The sequence below is a fragment of the Ascaphus truei genome, chromosome 8, assembly GCF_040206685.1.
Source record: "Ascaphus truei isolate aAscTru1 chromosome 8, aAscTru1.hap1, whole genome shotgun sequence".
Taxonomy (NCBI): Eukaryota; Metazoa; Chordata; class Amphibia; order Anura; family Ascaphidae; genus Ascaphus; species Ascaphus truei.
In genome coordinates, this window is record NC_134490.1 from 21,817,859 (window position 1) to 21,837,392 (window position 19,534).

Here is a 19,534-nt window from a genome sequence, read left to right on the forward strand (position 1 = left end):
GCCGCAATATGCAGAAATAAATAATTTTAGGGAAGGAGTTGGGGGTGGGAGTGATGGGGAAGGGGCGGGGACATGAGAGGGTGATAAGAAAGAAGAGGAACTACACAGTGGCGAAACCACAAAACATTCTGCTTAGCATAGTATTAACTTAGCTTGAGAGGTTACTGTGTCTACAATAACACAGATATTGTTGTGGGTAGTGTCCAGGACTCAGACAGTCCAACTATCCAAACTCCCTCCTCTGAGTTTCTCCAGACATTGGGCCTATTGCATAGGTAAGACTAACCAATACTTCTACCAAGGGCATAGACCACACTAGTGAACCGTTAGTAATCTGTTATTAATTTGAACCTGAAAACATTATTCAATATTTACTCTGTTCCGGAACATGAACCCGAAACTCAGCTTAGGGTTTGGACCCATCTTCGGAAATCTATTTCGCTGGAGAGCTCGAGTGGGAGGATCTTCTCGTGGGAATTGTGGACCAGGATGGCTCCAGGGTCGGAGGTTCCTTCCCTCCCAGTGCACGTCCAAGAAGAGGGGAGCTCAAGCCTAAATATTCAAGGAAGGCATCACCATCGTCCGGGTTCCTGAGTGTTAGGGGTCTCCCATTTTTAACAACTTGAAGACCAAAAGGGAATGTCCATCTATATTTGATATTGTGGTCTCTTAGCTTTGTCGTCACCTCTCGGAGATCTCTTCTTTTGGCAAGTGTGGAAGGCGCAAGCTCTGCATATACCTGAAGGGGTACATTTTGAAACTGAGGTCTCTGGAGCCTTTCATCACCATGTTGAAAGCTTCCTTTGTTTTGAAATAGTGGAATCTCAGCACCATATCCCTTGGTCTGTCTCTTGGTTGGGGTCTCGATCTTAAGGCTCGGTGGCATCTGTCCAGGGTAAGCAACTCCTTTGTAGAATCAGGAAGGGCTGATGTTAGCCAATTGCCAATGAATCCTTCAATACAGGATCCCCCGGATCCAAAGGTTATTACGACGGTCTATATTCTCTGCATCCTCCTGTCCATCTTTGATGTCTAGGAGTTGGGACATCATTTCTTTGAGCTCAGCATCCATCAGAGATTTGCGGATGATTGTGGCGTCGACTTTGGATTCCAAAGAGCTAGTGCGTTCTCCCAAGGAAGATATCTCCTCTTAAGATCCTTCACTGCTGCTTGCATTAGAGATTCGATTTTATTAAAGAAGATAAGTAAGTCATTCTTTGTGGAAAGGTTTTCGATCTCCACCCCTGGTTCAGAGTCTTGGTGTTCCACAGAGTGGGTCGCTTCCAACTCCACCTGTTGTGATGCTGGCCGACCCTGGTTTCTAAAATATTCACGGAACTCATTCTGGTTCTTTTCCTTTTTGATGGTTCTAACTGCTTTCGAAGCCATGGTAGATAAGACTTGCTGAAGATAAGAATTATATATTTTTTCTTTTGTTGGTTTTTCTAAGTGTCTCTTCTGCCCTCTTTCATTCTCATACCCAGGGAAACAGGGGAGGGTAGTCAATCCCCTGTGGGAGATAGATATTGGGCTGTAGGCTTAACCTTAGAGACGTTGTTTGGGTTCAGGTGTGCGTGGGCAAGATGACTGTCAGGATGAACATTCTTGGGGACAGGGGCTGACAATTACTTCAGTTTTTTTGCTGCTTTTTAGAGGCCTTCAGTTGTTGTCTTAGGCCTGGGTGGTACTGGGCCATTCTTTTTGGAAGGCTGCCGGTTGTTTACTTCGATGGGGGGGGAGGGGCAAGATGGCTACCCTTCCACTCTTCTAGGGCCTCCCAGCAACAGCACCGCCCAGCAGCCGACAAAAAGGAGCCCTTTGCTGTATCAGAGTGGGGATTCCCGACAGCCAGTCCCCCTCCGTTTCATGACCTGTCCCCAGCACAATATCCCACCTCCCTTCGGGTTCTTCTGGCTTTCCGCCAGCCGCGACTTTGGCACACAGCTCTCCTCCTCGCTCACCTGTTGGACACCAGAGTCGCGTTTGCACCAGAGCACGTCCGCTCCCTGCTGCCCTCTCAGGGTTGTCCGTCTCCGTTAGAGTTCTCCCACTGGTTGGTGGTTGTGCGGCAAAGCTCGTTTCAGGTGGTCCCCGCGCGGTCGGTGGCCATCTTGGGAGCCTAAGGGGATCTCATCCATAGCTCTCGTTGCCTGTCGATCAGCGGTCAGGGCGCGGGTGGACTCGAGTCGAGCTGCTAGTCTGCAGGTTGGTCTTGGTTTTTGGGGGTTTATTTTAGGGATATTTATGCCCAATTCACTCTCTGTGCAACAGAGCTGAGCCGACCTGCTTCTGCTCAGCTCAGAGTCCTAGCCACGCCTCCTGCTTTTTTTTTAAGTGGTCCGAGATATTCCAATCATTTTTGAGACATTTCTGTTTACTAAATTCTATTTTGAATTTATTCTGTGTGCTCATTTGCATGTAATTACCCAGAATCCCTGGCTACAGTGGAAGCATTGTATGCTAAGAGAAGATGAGGAAAGGCAGGGTTACAGCCCTCACTGAGACATGTGAATATGATCAACTGACATTTGTATTTGCGGGTTTGAATGATAAATGAATTCTAAATTCTATATTTGTCACTATTTTGCTTTGTTTCGTGTTACAATTAATGCAAATACATTGTCAGTACTGTAAGTATGATTCAGAAGGCCTGCCTCTGATGAGAAAAGTAAGCATATTAACTGTTCTTCGTACAGTAAATATAACCTTAGCATTGTTTGTTTTTAAACCTACAGTTCTGGAAAGGCATTCAATTGGCCAACAATACACTTCCGATGGTCTAATATCCTTATTCCCAATCCATCTGACATCACAACAGATTTGTTCATGTAAAACGCATTTTTCGCACATTATAATTATTCTCATCGCTAGTTTGAGAGGCAATAGAGATGTGTGAATGTCTTCAAAAGTTATGTCACACATTTCTTGAAAACTTCACGTTTTTTTTACCACATTGCTCAAAGGTTTTCTCCAATGTAACCAGACTCGAACCAGGATTTGGGGGAAATTGCACTACAAACAGTGTAGATGTACTGCAATTTTATTTTAACGTTTACGCAAATCTTTTAATAAAGCAATAAAAAAAATGGGTGCAAATATCACCTGGTTTGTAAACTTAAGCCTGATGAAGGGTTCGTATGGGACCTGAAACAATGTCATTCCACTGTTCTTGGTTGTCACATTAAATGACATCATGAACTTGTGAGTAGAGCTCTGCTTTGTACCTCTGTCTTACAGGAGACCTGCACTTTGAAGATATTTTTTTGTAAACTTAAGCAACATTTTTGCATGTTTCTGTAGCATCCAAGCTCTTTTCCCTTTGCAAAAATACAAAAGCAGTATGTGAAGGGCATAACTGTGTGGGTAACATTGTGGAGTATTACAAATAGGATGCTATCTAAACAATCCAAAGAATTCAGTGACATTTCCACATCCATTGTAATTCTAACACAGCTGATCTAATAGTTCATCCATGCAGCTGCTTTTTGCTTCAAATATACAATTATCATCAATTCCAGCTATTGAAAAGTACGATTGGAGTGATGCTCCCAGGAGGTTACATACAGTATGTTGTAAACTTAGCTACTGTATATATACTAGATGTTTGTGGGGTTCAGCTTGCTGGCAGTGTCAGTTGTCAGAGTATATTTCTCACACTCAGGGGTTTCAAATTAGTCACAATTATGCAATATTAAAAGTACCCATCTTTTGCTACGTGTTTATTTTCTTTGTTGTTACCTCAATCCAAAGTATTTTTGTGTTGTATATTTGGACTCTTTAAGTTTTTTCAACTGATCTTGATTAGAAAAAATGCTTTAATTTAGAACAGAATTGAACTTTTTTTTAAACCCAACTTTAACAATGCTTTTAGTGTATCTATTACAGCAGCAAAACATGTGAAATCTTATGGAGGTTTAAAACATTTTTTTTAAATAAATCAGTTCTGTAGTATTAGATAATACTTACTGGCATTTTTGTAGTACAACCTGCAGTGTACAACCGGTGTACATGTTTTTTAGTACAACCCGGAAGCGCCAGAGAGCCGGAGAAAAGCCGGTTAACATCTTCCTGCCTGAGGGATGGATCGGAGCGTCGCCACTACAGAGTGGTCAAACTGCTTTACCTTTTCTGGGAGCGTGCGCGTTGCCTGTAGCTCACTGCTCATGTTTTTTTAACTACAAAATCGATCTGCACCATGCACATTTCTCTTTTCTCTTTTATACCAATGGATAGTCCAGCCTAATTCTACCACCACCTTCAACCTTTGATCAGATTTATCTGAGACATGCTTGATTTGACCTACAGTACCCCGTGTGAGTAGGCATTTGGAAGGCTGGTGTATTTATGATCTTTGCTTTTAGCACGTCTGCACTATTGTATGTTTGTTCCTTTTTTCACGTACCACTGAGAGTCCCTTACACTGGATTAGCCCTGTGTAATCTATTACTTATGATGTTGGGAAACACCATCTGAACCAGCTACAGCTATCCTGTATGGTGTTTTTTTTTTTTATTTGATTTCTCACTTTTCACTATGTGTTCAATTCACATTTAAGTATTTAAGGTGTTATGTTAGTTTGTGCTGTATACATTTCTGTTGCACTAGGTAAGAATGTAGAATTATACATTGCCACATGCTTTACATATACAAAAAAAAAAGATGGGGAAAAAAGGGGAGAATGTAGTATTGCTGCTTTACCCCTTCAAAGGGGCCAACAACGCATTGCTTTGCAGGGAAAGGGTTAAACTTTCGCCTTTTATCTAAAACAATATGAAAATGAATGCGTTTTTAAAAAAATGTAAATTGACAAATTAGGCAGGCATTGTGTAAGACTGTGCAGACCACATCAGGGGATTTAAAACTGGAAAATAAGTGTATGTTGGCTTGCCAGGCATATAAAAAAAAGTGTGCCAAGTGAGGAGGAGGAATAAATGCAAGACTCAATAAAGGGCAAACTGCCAAAACGATATAAAGTACTGACCAACACTAGGCAGGTGATGGGCTTAACTAATGTACAGTAACTTTCTGCTTACAATGTGAAGCTTAAACTGCAGCAGTTTGCAGAGATGTGTCATCAACATGCATGCGAGGGATGCACTGTAGACAAGGACTTGGTTAGGATGAATCCTTTTCAATATTTTGCATTCTCAATGGGGTTATCATTAATAGGTTAATAACACTTGATACGTGTGGCTCTTGGCGGTGTATTGGTGGTGCCCATAGCAATGGGAGGTGTGTTGTTGGAATCAGCCTGCATACCCCAGTCTATTGCCTGAGATAGCAGGTTCCTCTGCACTGTGTTCCACAATAGGAGATGGATGTTGGTGAGTCAGAGACACTAATGTGAAAAGGGGAAACTCAAACCGACAAACTGACAATGAGAAGAGAAAGAGGTGCCTCTTGCCATCACCACCAGCTCACTCTTCCTAGGAATAGCATACAGAGATCGTACTTCTAGTTCTTTCAAGAGCAACTGATCACCACTGCTGAGGAGTTAGTGCAGGGAGAAAAAAAATCTAACACCTTAAGAATAAAAAAAAAATGGATTTGATATTGACATCGTGTTCAACCTACTATATTTGATGTCCTACTTCATACCAGTATTTTGAAGATTATTCCCCCACTGGAACTAGAAAAGAAAACAACCAATTGATGACTTAACTATATAGACTGACTTATTTCAACCAGATGAATGCAACAAGGAAGGATCTGCATGTTTTCTCTCGTGGAATAGTTGATCCCCAATGTTTTCACAAAGTTTAAAGGACTTGTTCTGATGCAGAAGAAATCAACGATGGTGTTTTGTTCCCCAGTAGGTCCTTTAGTTGTGTAAGAGGCAAAATAATCCAAGCCACATTTTGCTTCTGGGATCCTGACGTCCACTGCAGATACTGTAGAGAACATTGGACATATATAATTTTGCAGCCTGATCTCAATCCAGCGACATAGCACGTTTTTACTCTGGGTGCCAGCAGTAATTGAAGGAAGAGCCAGGGATCATTCAAAGGGGGAATATCTATTCTATTCCCAAAAGACCTGAGAGGAACTGTTCAGCTGCCCCCTGGTGGATTGCACAGCACAATGGAAGGTGAGCAAATAAAACTGATAATATTTATAAATCACATTATTTTTAGTGTGTCTAAACCCGACTGCTGTGTGTATATTCAAAAGCTGCATATGCCTTAAAAGAGCACGCTACACAGGAACCCGATCTGTAAGCAAGATACAGACATAAATATTAAAGGTCATGTAAGTAAAGCTACTTTTTTTGTACATGGTTATGTTGCACAGGCTCTGATGATATTAGATGTTGTTCCTAAATTCTGTCGACATCTGGGCTTCTGCTGACCTGGCATGTGCACAGTATGGTACATGGCAGCAAAGATGTATGTGCAGAATGTCCCAATCTCCTGTGCTCCTGATTTCATGCAGTGTCTTGAGAAGTTAAATGTATTATCTGTGCACGTTTTCCCTTTCACATATCAGACACCACACATCACTCTGTGCTTCATAAATGATGACAGCTTTAAACAATTTCACCAGAACACAGTGACATTTCTTAAATCAATAGCTCGTGTGAAAGAAATCCATGAGTTGAATTTATTAAAACTGGTATTCATGCATCTTGTAAATGTAGCAGGCATAACTGTGTGCATTGCTGGTTCCTCAAATCTGAATTACCGGTATGCATGAAAGCTAGAAAGACAGTTTAGAAAAAGATCGCAATGAATTAACCTTTTAATAAAAAGTTACTAATTCAGGTTCTCCACTAGTCTGTTTATAATACAATATTTCAGCAACATTAACATATATACTATTCAGCAATCAGCAAAGTCCAAAGGGGGTTGGAGTCACTCGGGGTTCTGCGGTCACTGCAGTCTACAATCAGTGCCAACATGACACAAATACCATGAATAAAATCATCATTAATAAATGTAAAAGAAGAGTCCATAAAAATAAGTTTGGGGATAATCCTTGTTAATGGGTACCTTACATTCTATGTATCTTTTTCATTACTATGCCACAATAACTTTATATTGTTATATATTGTATTGCTGTGGATGAAAACATGTCCATAACATGCTATTACAATGTTACCACACTGGCACCATATTTGTGTAATCAAAACGGTTCTATAGGAAGTGGAAAGTTAAAGTATTCTGTAATAGGGCAATACAATGAGTCCATTATTACATGGGATTGTCTGGCTATACATTTGAGTTATGTAGAGGAAGTATTTTTGTGTCTATTATAAATGTGTCCATCATATTTTACAGCTCTGTCGAATAAGGAGCAGTTGCTAAAATGAACACTTAATATAATAGTATTGTGATATTTATAAGTACAAATGACTTGTCTCCTGCACACTTAGACCTTATATTGCATAAAATATTTCATGTCATAGAAGGGGGAAAAAAATCTATTTTTATTTCAAATGTCATGTTTTGGTTTTGAGAACTGGGTACTGTTTGCCTCAATACAGCACAGGCATACCCCGCATTAACGTACGCAATGGGACCGAAGCATGTATGTAAAGCAAAAATGTACCTAAAATGAAGCACTGCCTTTTTCTACTTATCGATGCATGTACTGTACTGCAATCGTCATATACGTGAATAACTGATATAAATAACGCATTTGTAACAGGCTCTATAGTCTCCCCGCTTGCGCACAGCTTCGGTACAGGTAGGGAGCCGGTATTGCTGTTCAGGACGTGCTGACAGGCGCATGCGTGAGCTGCCGTTTGCCTATTGGGCGATATGTCCTTACTCGCAAGTGTACTTAAAGTGAGTGTCCTTAAACCGGGGTATGCCTGTATATATTTTAATTATTTTTTTTGCATCTTAAAGAGACTCACTAAAATGTTGGACATGATGGAAGCAATTTGTCAAAGTTTCCTGACTGCAAACTGCATGTAAAAACTAATGTTTAGAGGAAAACATCCACAGTATTGCCAGAATTTTGCAGCTGACTGAATTGTTTAAACCTCATACTGTGTTGTGAAGCTAAGGTACCATATGTAATTGCTAATTAGCCACAGCTTTGGAGGACTTCATAAGGCTCGGTCCCCACTGCCTGCTGCATCGCGCGCTATGACGTGCGCTGCAGGGGACAAGAACCGCCCCTCAATGGGGCCGGGGCCGGGGCCGCTACCTACCTTCGGCCAGATTTTTCTGAAGATAGAAAAACTGTGTTCAAGACTTGCGATGGAGCACTGGCCACGCCCCCATGCGGTTCAGCCAATGAGGGCGAACCTGCCGGGTGACATCGTAGCCGCGCCCCCCGTCAAAGTTGAACTGCTGCAAAACTGGGACAAAAAACGGAACTCAAATTCCTAAGTAAAAGCCTTTCGATTAAAACCAATAGCAGCTTATCTGGTTAGAAACGTTAACATTAAAATAGAAGAAAAGATCATTTAATAACTTTAAAATGACTCTGTATATTGCTAAAAGAACTGTATAAATGTCTGGATTACAATGTGATTGTGGGTAATATACATTGCTGGTAACGTATATTTCACGTGTTTCGTGTATATATTTTCCTTATTAAAAATATATATTTAAAAAAACGAAGAAAAAAAAAACGAAGAAAAAAAAACCAATAGAGGCTTTGTACAAAAGGGGGGAAAAGGGTAACATCCAAGAAAACGATCCTACGAATCCTAACGTACCCTGTGCAGACGCTGATCTGTATTTGTGACGCTGCTTTTACTGCACTAACTTCTGCGTTTGCGTGCAGTGCGTCAGATAGCGCTCCTACCAAAATCATAGTATATATATTGTGAAAAAGGGGCGTGTTTAGGGGATACCGTTTTGCCCTGCTCCAGCACTTCAGAAAATACGGTAAATGGAAACTTAATTAAAGTTCACACCTATTATTAGCCCGTATTATTGTCCGTCACCTCAGAGATAGCAGTAGAGGTTCAATATTCTCCAATGCATTAGATCAGGGGTGTGCAAACTTTCCCCCCTGCACCCCCCTGCCTGCTCTCCCCCCCTGCCCCCCTCCTTACCTGGTCTTCGGTGTCAAATGACGCCGCGGGGTCACGTGACGTCACATTGCTTTGCAGAAGACAAGGTCGGGGAAGTTGCAGAGGCGTTACGCGTTCCCCCAGCAATTAATTGAAATGCCTTGGGGAAGAGCATGTGGCCTCTGCAACCGCCGACACCCCCCTCCCCTGGAAAATCTTGCGCCCCCCAGTTTGTGCACCCCTGCATTAGATTAACCAAATGCAATCATGGCAACTATTAAAGGTAATTATTGCATTTAAAACGTAAATTAGAGACAAGCGCACTGCTTATGTTATGGAACAAAGAAGCATGCCTCCGCATGTAGGTGGGAACAATAAAGCTGCCTCTAAGTAAATAGCTCCCGATGGGTTTTGATCCCTTTTAAAGTGTTATTTAATTAAGCACTTGCTTAAAAGCTTATTTTGTTCTTGTGCATGAATTGAAGGAAATGTAGTTCACAGTTATATCCGATATAAATACACAATCATAGCAAGCTCAAAGCCCAGTCGCACAGTATTGTATATTTATTATAAATAAATATTATTTATCGCCTCTATGCTGATGACATGTTTACCTTTCAAACCCTGACCTTACACCTGCTGTACAGACCATGTCTGAATGTCTCTCCGCTATATCATCCTAGATAGCTCTCCGCCATCTCAAACTTAACATGTCAAAGCCGGAGCTCCCCATACTTCCTCCCAAGCCTGCCCTACTGCCCCCTTCTCCATTTCTGTTGGCAGCACTATCATACACAAGTATCACAAGCACGCTGTGTAGGTGTCACATATCAATCCTCCCTCACATTCTCCTCTCACATTAACAATGTAGCAAAAGCCTGTTTTTCCTCTGTAACATTGCAAAGATTCGCCCTTTCCTCTGTCGCCCTACTACTAAAACTCTAATGCCAGCCCTCATTCTCTCCCGTCTCGACTATTGTAACCTTCTACTGCCCGGCCTTCTTGCCTCTCACCTGTCTCCCCTACAATTTATCTTAAACGCTGCTGCTTGAATCACTTTACTCTCACTTAAATCTGTCTAAGCATCTCTCCTGCTGAAATCCCTCTCTTGGCTTCTTATTAAACTCTGTATTACGTCCAAAATTCTCCTCTGTTTTAAGGAAATACACTCTTCTGCCCCTCATTACATCTCAGCCCTAATTTCTCACAACACAAAGTCCAAACTCTTGTGTTCTGCTCAAGGATGTTTTCTGTCTACCCGTTTTGTTTCCTCTCCCTCTCCCACCTAAAATCTCTCACTCAGTGCCCCACACCCCTGGAATGCCCTTTTCCATCATATATTTTATTAGCGCCCTCTCTACCCGACCATTCTTAAAACACACCTCTTTAACAAAGCCTATGGGTAGCTCTGTTGGCTGACATTATACGTCCCAGAAGCACTGACCTCGGCCCCTTGCCGATGCACTTACCAGAACACCCTCCTACTGTCTCTGTAAGTTCTCCCCACTTACCACTTTTTACCACCACAGATTGCAAGCTCTTCGGGGCAGGGACTCATTTTCCTATTGTATGTCTGAAGCGCTTATTCCCATTATGTTATAATATTGTGTCATGTATACAGTATTACTGCTGTAAAGCGCTATGTACAGGTGCGCCACCAGTATTAGATCACTTGCCTTGGAAAATCTGGGGCAATCTCACAGTAAATGCCTCAACATTTCTGTGAGATTCCTAATGGCCCATCGGATTAACACAGCGGGGGATCCCTGCAGTCACATTCAAACTGAATGGGATTGGGAATGCATGGAACTGCAGGGACCCCTGCTGTATTTATCCGCTGGGCCATTAGGAATCTCACAGAAATGTTGAGGCATTTACTGTGAGATGCCTTAGCTTTTACCCAGGCAAGTGATCGGATACTGGTGGCTGCATCTGTACCTGGATGGCGCTTTATGAATAGAGATATACATGCATATATTTCATTTCTCCAACTGGTTTGCTACCAGTACCAAGAAGCCCAATGCATTTCCAATATGACAAGTTATTTGATTCATTTTTATATGTTTATTTCTTCTCATCAATATGGGACATTTAGTTCAATCTTTTCACCAAAACATGTTAAACCTGAATCCACATCAAGATGTAGACCCTTCCAAGAGGTTCCTACACTACCAATGTTATACAGTTTCCTTTGAATTTCCTCCACTGCATAGAGAAATGTGGAAGCAAAACAATAATGTAGTCAATAGTATGGGATATGTGACATGGAGGCGGTCCTTATGGGGTTAAAATCTAGCAACACTATATGTGCTATGTGTGAGCTACAGTGCAGTTAAAGTTGGTTAGAAAAAGCAGAGGCGCTCAATGAAATAGTCAAAAGAATCTAATAAAGTGCAAGGAAAAAAATGTATAAATACACTTCCCAAACTTATTGCTGCAGAAAAGGTTATCACCACCTTCCTCCTGGGAAATCTCTCAATGATTACTGCAATCACCTGTGTATGCTTGGACCAGCTGATAAAATAGGGAAGGGATGTGTGAGCCTAAACTTGGAGGGGCCACCTACCGCCCAACAATTTACAATTAGACATACACAATCTTTGCAAGCTCAAAACCCTGACCCCCACAGTATTATCAGTATTATATATTTCATTGTGCCAACTAGTGCTACTGGGAAAGCGATCTCAAATACAGAACAGTAAACAAAGAAGCCCCACACAATTAAATATATTAAATCATAATACTGTTGGACTGGAGTTTGAGCATTAGTGTATATGCTTATATATGTAATTGCTTGCCTCCCTGCCACTTCACCCCCATGACCAATAGCTATCTCCCTATTCCTGTCAATTCATTCTAGCCTCTTGCTTGCCCCCCCCCCTAGTTTACAATCTCTTCCAACCTTTATAAAAATCCTTCCCCCGCCACCGCTTTTTCAGCTATACATTAACCTCTATAAGCTCCAATTGTCTACCTGGGGTAGCGCATGTCACTGGTAGGGTTAGCAGGTGGCTTCACCAAAAATACTGGACACCATGGTGAAAGGTGCGACGTGCTTGAGACACGCGAACCTACCTCTCACCGCTCCATGCTTTTTCCTCCTCTCTTTGGCCCCACCCCCAGGCTCCTGACACCTGCTCTTGATTGGCTGGTGCTGGGTAATGCAGCCAATCAGGATGGAGGAAGCTGCCCAGCGCCCTAGCAACAGACCTGTTCTCTCCCTGCTCGGGGAAAAATACTTGGTATTTTTTAGGTTTCTTAGTAATTCTGGAGTTTCTTCCTTAAGCTTGTGGCCTAGATCCCTGCCTTCTCTCTTCTGCCAGGATTAAGTGTATCTCTTACAGAATATATATATATATATATATATATATATATATATATATATATATATATATATATATATATATATATATATATATATATATATATATATATACACACACACACACCAAAGGATTAGTAGCGCCAAAATGACAAGTGATAACTTTGAAATAAAAACAAATTATATCAAAAATAAAACAGGAAAAGCAGTGAATCATAAAAAATAAAAAGATGATACTAATTCACTCATCAGAATGTCCAGTCAGTTGTTGTCGCTTGAATGGGTGTGGGGCAGCTTTCAGCAGAAGAACCATTTCCACAAAAATCTATTAGACAGAAAGAGTAAGCGCACAACCCATAGCGTAAAAACGTATAAAAAGTTTAATAAAAATATATAGAGAGGGAAACAAGCTCACTCACAAACATAAAATATAATTAGGCATGTATGATAATAATATCACCACCACAGGAACAGCACGGCAAGATCTCCTGCAGCGTCAGATGTAGCAAACGCCGCCCGCTTGTGTCCCACGGTCTCAGACCTCATGGATGGTGTTGAAACCTGTAATCTTAAGAGTCCTGAGTTGTCAGTCTCTCCACACCAGACCGGCTATCAACCGCACCAATTCTGGGGCTGTGTGCAGCACGGCTGGAAGCTTGCCACTGCTTCCGACCCTTGTTGATGACGTAGTGTCGGCGCTGCTTCCTAACGCGTTTCGTCAGACACACTGACTTTTTCAAAGGATGTTGGAATAACAACAGAGACAGAAATATATATACCCAGAAAAGTGGGTGGTGGAAAACAATTAATCAATCACAAAGCTCCCCCAATTAAAACTAAAAGGGCAATAACTTGAATAAACACATATCAGCTGTTAGAGCTACAAGAAAAGAAAACAAATATTAGTATTGCGACATAATAAAACTAAAGGGAAAGAGTATTACCTTCAGTTTAAATAGCCATAACAAGATAATATAACAAATGCAGGAATTACAAACTGAATAGTATAAACAAATGTAACATTGTTTAGTACATATTATTAGTGACAAATGTGGCCAAGCAATAGCCCCAGAGGGAGAGGTATCAATACTAGCACATCAAAAATAATAATGTATATTTCTAATACTTGCACAGGCAATAACATCCATGCCTACTTCTCCAGGTCAGCCTTATTTGTCACTGTAAAATATCAATATAGCAAAAGAGGAGAGAAGCTCCACCAGGGAGCAACAGAGCCAAAAACAAAAAGATATTAACCCATAAGCAGATTGGAAAAGAAACCAATATTAAACAATAGTGCTTGTGTCAATGGACTCATTAAATCCACCAGGCGCTAGTGTCGCGAGCTGGTAGATCCAATAAGTCTCACGTTTACACAACTTTTTGAACCGATCACCCCCTAAAGTTAGAGGAGATATATATTCCAATCCTATAATTTTTAACGTTTTTGGGTCTTTATTGTGAACCATTTCAAAGTGTCTATAGATCCCATGGCTGCTAACTCCGTTAACTATACTTCTTCGATGCTCTAAAAAACGAGCACTCAACGGACGCGTGGTGCGGCCCACATATTGTTTGCCGCACCCACACGTCAGCATGTATATAATGTACATGCTTATACAAGTAATGTATCCTATAACACTATGTGTATTGCCCTTGACAAAGGAGATAAACTGATCAGATGTTGACAGATGACTACAGGTGATGCAGCGTGTTCTGCCACACCTATGGTTACCAGCAGGCCTCAAGTGAGACAAAGCAGACGGATGATTATTGTTGATTTTAGTATGTGCCAGAATATTTTTCATATTTCTGGCTTTCCTAAACACTATTGACACTTTATCGGGTAGATGTGGCCCCAAATGGGGGTCACATTTTAAGATATCCCAATGCTTATTTAAAATTCTGCCAATAGTATTTACGGATTGATTATAACCTGTTATAAATCTCAGGGACATAGATGTATCCGGGGAATGTCTTTTTTTATTGCTTCATATTATCTATCCTCTTATTTCTGGATTGTTCCAGAAGAGAGGATCTGTCTATAGCAGCAACTCTGTCAAAAGATTGTTTGACGAGTTGAGTATCAAATCCCTTGTCCCTGAATTTCAACTCAAGTAGCTGTGATTGGGTCACGAAGTCGCCGTCCTTCGTGCAGTTTCTCTTCATTCGATGAAATTGGCCCAGTGGGATGTTATTTAGCCAACGTGAGGCATGATTGCTCTCCGCATGAACGTAGTTATTAACACTTACAGCCTTGAAGTGTGTTTTTGTTAGTATATTAGCATCTTCATCCACATCCAATACAAGCGGGCGGCGTTTGCTACATCTGACGCTGCAGGAGATCTTGCCGTGCTGTTCCCGTGGTGGTGATATTATTATCATACATGCCTAATTATATTTTATGTTTGTGAGTGAGCTTGTTTCCCTCTCTATATATTTTTATTAAACTTTTTATACGTTTTTACGCTATGGGTTGTGTGCTTTCTCCTTCTGTCTAATATATATATATATATATATATATATATATACAATAAAGAATATCACTTGTGACCACATTCACATGTCTTAGCGCAGGTCTATACTGCCGCAGACCGCGCAAGCAGGAGCGGGGCGTGCGTTGCGCAAGAAATCAGTTGAAACTGATTTCTTGGTGCAACAGGCAGGTCACGTGAGCGGTTCGCCCAATGAGGGTGAACCAGCTCCGTGACGCCCTTAGGCACGCCCCCCACGGCACGTCCAACATGGACACAAAACACACCCGCTTCACGCAGGTGACATCACAGCCTTCACACAACTCCATGGGGGCAAAGGCTGTATGGCCTTAGGCTTACACAGGTCTGAAACCCTGCCTTTCACCATTATCACCTAGCATACATTATGTATGTTAATCCTACCCAGATTGAAAATTACAAAACCAGTACAACTAACCTCACACTGATGAGACCCACAAGGTCGAAACAGCTGTCTGTGAGTGGTTTGACTGGCTTCGTATCTAATCCCATGCTGTGCTTAAAAGCTGTGGAAGTACTGTATCCTAGGTGATAATGGTGAAAGGCAGGGGTGCAGACCCGTCTAAGACATGGGAATGTGCTCACAAGTGATATTCTTTATTGGCTATATGCTAACGGTGGAGGTTTTTTGTCGCCTTTTTCACCCACCATAACTTCAATTATGTATGTATGTATATATATACACACATACAGTATATTTATTTATATATATCATTATATAACCGAAATCTCTTGCATATATTCATCACTTCACACTAAGGATAACAGACACATACCTGATGAAGACTAGAATAACACTTAAATATGGATTTGACAACTTCTGTTCCAGAGTCGTTTTTCCTACAATGGGTGGTGCAATATAATAGATCCCATACATTTTATACCATTCTTTGGTCAGAGAGAATACAAAAAACTAAATTTTAGGGTCTGGTGATAGGTTAGCGCAAATAGCGCTAATGTGACAATACAAAATATATATAGATGTAACGGTATTTCTGGCCCGGCCTGACCCACCCAATCTCACATTGGCCCCTGTGGTTTAACCGGTCCCCATTACATGGTAGTAGTGTCTGGTGGTGCACCTGTTGGCTACAGGACTCCTGAGTCTCCCGCATGATGGTGTGTGGGGAGGACCCGTCCAGACAGGCAGCTGAGGTAGTGTGCTGAGTCTCACCTAGTTCCAGTGCAGCGCCTCCACCTCACCAGGGTCCCTGCGTCCACATGGGGATGATCTTGACGAGGAACTCCTCGGTGGTGCAACCTCCTGTGAAATCATTGGACTCTCACACACAGGGGTTTCTCTGATCAGCTCCATCTTTATTGTCACGGTGGGCATAGCTGCCTTCCACAATGGGGTATATCAGCCGACCATCTCGCCCGTGCTCCCTTTAGATAGGTATATCACCTAGATCAGGGATTCACTATTCCCGCAGGAATCACTGTCCTGTGCCAGGTCCCTGGACACAGTCTCCCATGGAGTTACTATAACATAACTGACAGAACTCCTCCCAGACTCAGACTAGAACTTTCCAGCAACTAGACTAGACTAGACTAGACTTTAGAACACAGTGCTGTGCCTTATGTAATCTTCTGAGGCTGACACACCTCTGACATCACTAACCATGGAGTCAGAGCATGTGACCAGTCCCAGCCATACACAGGGCACCCCACCAGGGTGTGAGGGAAAACCTCCATGATTAATACTGGCATGCCCACACTTACCAGGCCTTTCTGCCAGCAGGAGAGATGACTGTAGGCATTTTACATGACGCTACATTCTCCCCCTGGTGAATCCCATCGTCCTCGCTGGGACCTAAATTTAGATACCTCTTTCCAGGAAGCACTGCAACAGAAACATAATCAACATCACACAAATTTCCACATAATGCAGTACAAATGAATACAGTCATCCGCCAAGCCCGCCCCGACCAGCAGCCGCGGACCCGCGTGATGCCCAGTACCACCTAAAAATAGTGAAACGGGTCAGGTTTTCTCACTTCCCTACCCCCCATATCCAGAACTGTAACCGAATAATGCCTAGGTAATCCCCTCTCAGGTCTATAAGTTACTTTATGCTTATAGATGTTTCTCCCAATGGCCCATATACGGATTAAATGTTCTATCCGTTCCTCGGCCTTCTTTCCCACTACGGCATTCCCTTTGCTGACTAGGTGCATTTCTATATTTTCCTTCAGCCACCTATCCCGGTTGTCCTCTATTTCGTCCATGAGAGGCTCAGGGACGTACGGGTACTCCAACCCGTGGGATGATTTGTACCGAGCCATTATTGCCCGTTCGGCCCTACTAATTCTGGTCAGGTCAGCCTTACCTGCCCTCCCAGGTAGCACCCATGATAGGGGTTCGTCAGGGTCCACGGGGTCTGACAATATACTAGGACCCATAGGCTCTATTTCCAGGTGTTCTATCTGATACCAGCGCTCCTGCAGTTCCCTATCTCTCTGTTCTGGGGTGAATTCTCCCGCAGCCCACCAATAGTCCACCACGTCCCCCCGCCGGATGAGAAACCGAGTACGGTCCATCCAAGCGGAGTACCCTTCGAATAATGGGGCCCACCACCGGGTCTCCTTAAATGGATTTGGCCCTGACTCCCTGTCGTCATCTAGGGAGAATACCCCTGAAGACCGCGCAGATCGCGGTGAAAACCACCTCGAGGACCCCGGGGCCTTTACCACTGGCTGGGGTGCGGTTGTGGCCACACTCAACTCTCCCCCTCCCCGTGAATCGCCCTCTGTAGCGCCACTGCACTGCCTTTCCCCAGTCCGTCTTCCCTCTCCCCCCGGTGAATTGTCCACATACTCCAGGCTAGGCGGTGAACCCGGTGACCGTGTGATGGGGGTAGGGGTATTAGCTAGGGCATGGGGTTGGGCATAGGGGCACGGAACGGGACCCCACGGGGTTACGACCTGCTCCTGGCTGTCCGTAGACTGGTCCAAGGACGATGTCTCACCCTCCTCAGTCCTGAGATCGTCTCTCCAATTTCTGGGCCTTGTAAGTGATCGGGGACCTTCCCCCGATCGCCGAAGCGTCGCTGCTTTTTCTTCATGGGTTCCGCCATCGCCACCGGAAGTGACGTCCTCTCCGGAACCGGAAGCGTCGCCATCTCGCATGGGACCCCCATGCGGGATCTCTTCCTCTATGACGACATCCGGTTGCTCCGCCGTCGCCACCGGAAGTGATGCCGTTCCTCCACGTGCGCTTTGGGCCTGGCACGGCCCTTCCAGCGCTTCGCCGTCTGTTGTGACCAGGTAAGATATAGGGCTGTTTGGCTTACCCGTCCGCAGGGGTGTAGGCGTCTCTCTCCCGTCTCCGCCAGGTCCTGGGATGGCGGGACTCCGTCGGTCGGATCGCCGATCTGCGGGGGACGTCCTGCCACTCACCCCACGGGGTGTCGTTCTCCCGGTCTGCCTTTTCAGCTCCGTTTTTACTACCGCCAGCTCACGGAGGTCCTCGTCGGAGTAATCCCCTCTCCCAGACTTAGGGGTCTCCGGGCGGGGTGATAGTCTCTTTTCCCCGAACGCGGGGGTTGGTTCAGCCGCCTCAATCGCCATTGACCCAGCCGACTTGACCGGCTCCAGTCCCTTGTCTCCGGGACTCGCACGGTTGATCCATAGCGCGCCCGGGGACTCGGCGGAGCGCCTTGTCATGTCCACCGGGGGGTCAGCAGGCTGTATAGGGATAAATGTGGGCATAGGCCACAGGTACAATGTCCCGCAATGAGGGCAACGTGCCGCCGTATTGACAGTGCCTCCGGGCAGCCCGCATTGTAGGCAGAGCCCGACCACCGTCTCAGTATTGGCCACCCTCACTACTAGCACCCCGCCGGGCACTGAGTAGGGCTGGGTGGAGACCATAGTTCCCACAGCGGAGGGGCAGGTCATTCTCTTGGTAGGGACCACTTTCAGTGTAGGTCTCTCCAAGTCAGTGGTTCCTCGCAACTGACTGGTGGAAGTTGCTGGATCCGCCACTCCCTGCTTCGGCTCCTCCCTTCTCTGACAGAGTTGGAACCCGCCCCCAGGGGTTGCAATAATGGGCGGGTCCCACAGGGGAATATCATGCCCCTTAATTAAGGCCGCGCCTTTCTCAGTCCTGGTGGGCGCGGTCTGCGTTTTCGCGCCAGTTTCCTCCTCAGAGCTGGATTCCTTTCCCGCGGCTAGTTCCCGCCTTCTCCTTGCAGCAGCTTTTTGCACAAGGTACCCTTTCTTGCAAATCACCTCCACGGCCGGAACTACTTTTTGTAGTGGCGCCGTCTGAATATCAGTCCCTGGGCCCTGTGGGTGCATCCCCACAGGCCATAGTTGAAAGTCACTCCCCCTGGTAGAAATCAGAGGAGGGTCCCATAGACTTAGCGGTTGACTCAGCACAGGGGCTGAGTTAGTCACTGTCCATCCCGGCGCGGCCATAGCTTTCGCGCCATGCCCCCCATCAGGGCGGGGCTCTGCTGTTCGCGCCATTCCCGGCCAGCTCTTTGCAAGTCCTGCATCAGCCATTTTTTCTGCGCCTGGCCCATGCGGTTTCCCTAGCAAGCATTTTGATTGACTTTTAAGTCCAAAAAGTCCATTTGTTCGCTCTCCTCGCGGGGTTCTCCCCCAATTATTACAATGTCCTCACACTCTTCAAGGGTGGCCCCTCGCTGTCCCATACAGGATAAAAACGGGGCAGCCACGGCCTTCGCTCCGCTCCAGAGCAGATTCGTTAACGATAACTTGG

General features: G+C 44.2%; 1 protein-coding gene across 1 annotated transcript in view; it reads left to right on the plus strand.

Annotated features, from left to right (window-relative positions):
- The first annotated feature begins 5,161 nt into the window (after positions 1-5,161).
- NPFFR1 (neuropeptide FF receptor 1) overlaps positions 5,162-19,534 on the plus strand; it is a 95,179-nt gene continuing 80,806 nt past the window's right edge. Inside the window, exon 1 of the mRNA XM_075610765.1 lies at positions 5,162-6,088. Coding sequence (XP_075466880.1) covers positions 6,082-6,088 — 7 coding nt within the window. The 5' untranslated portion in view covers positions 5,162-6,081. The remainder of the gene's footprint in view (positions 6,089-19,534) is intronic.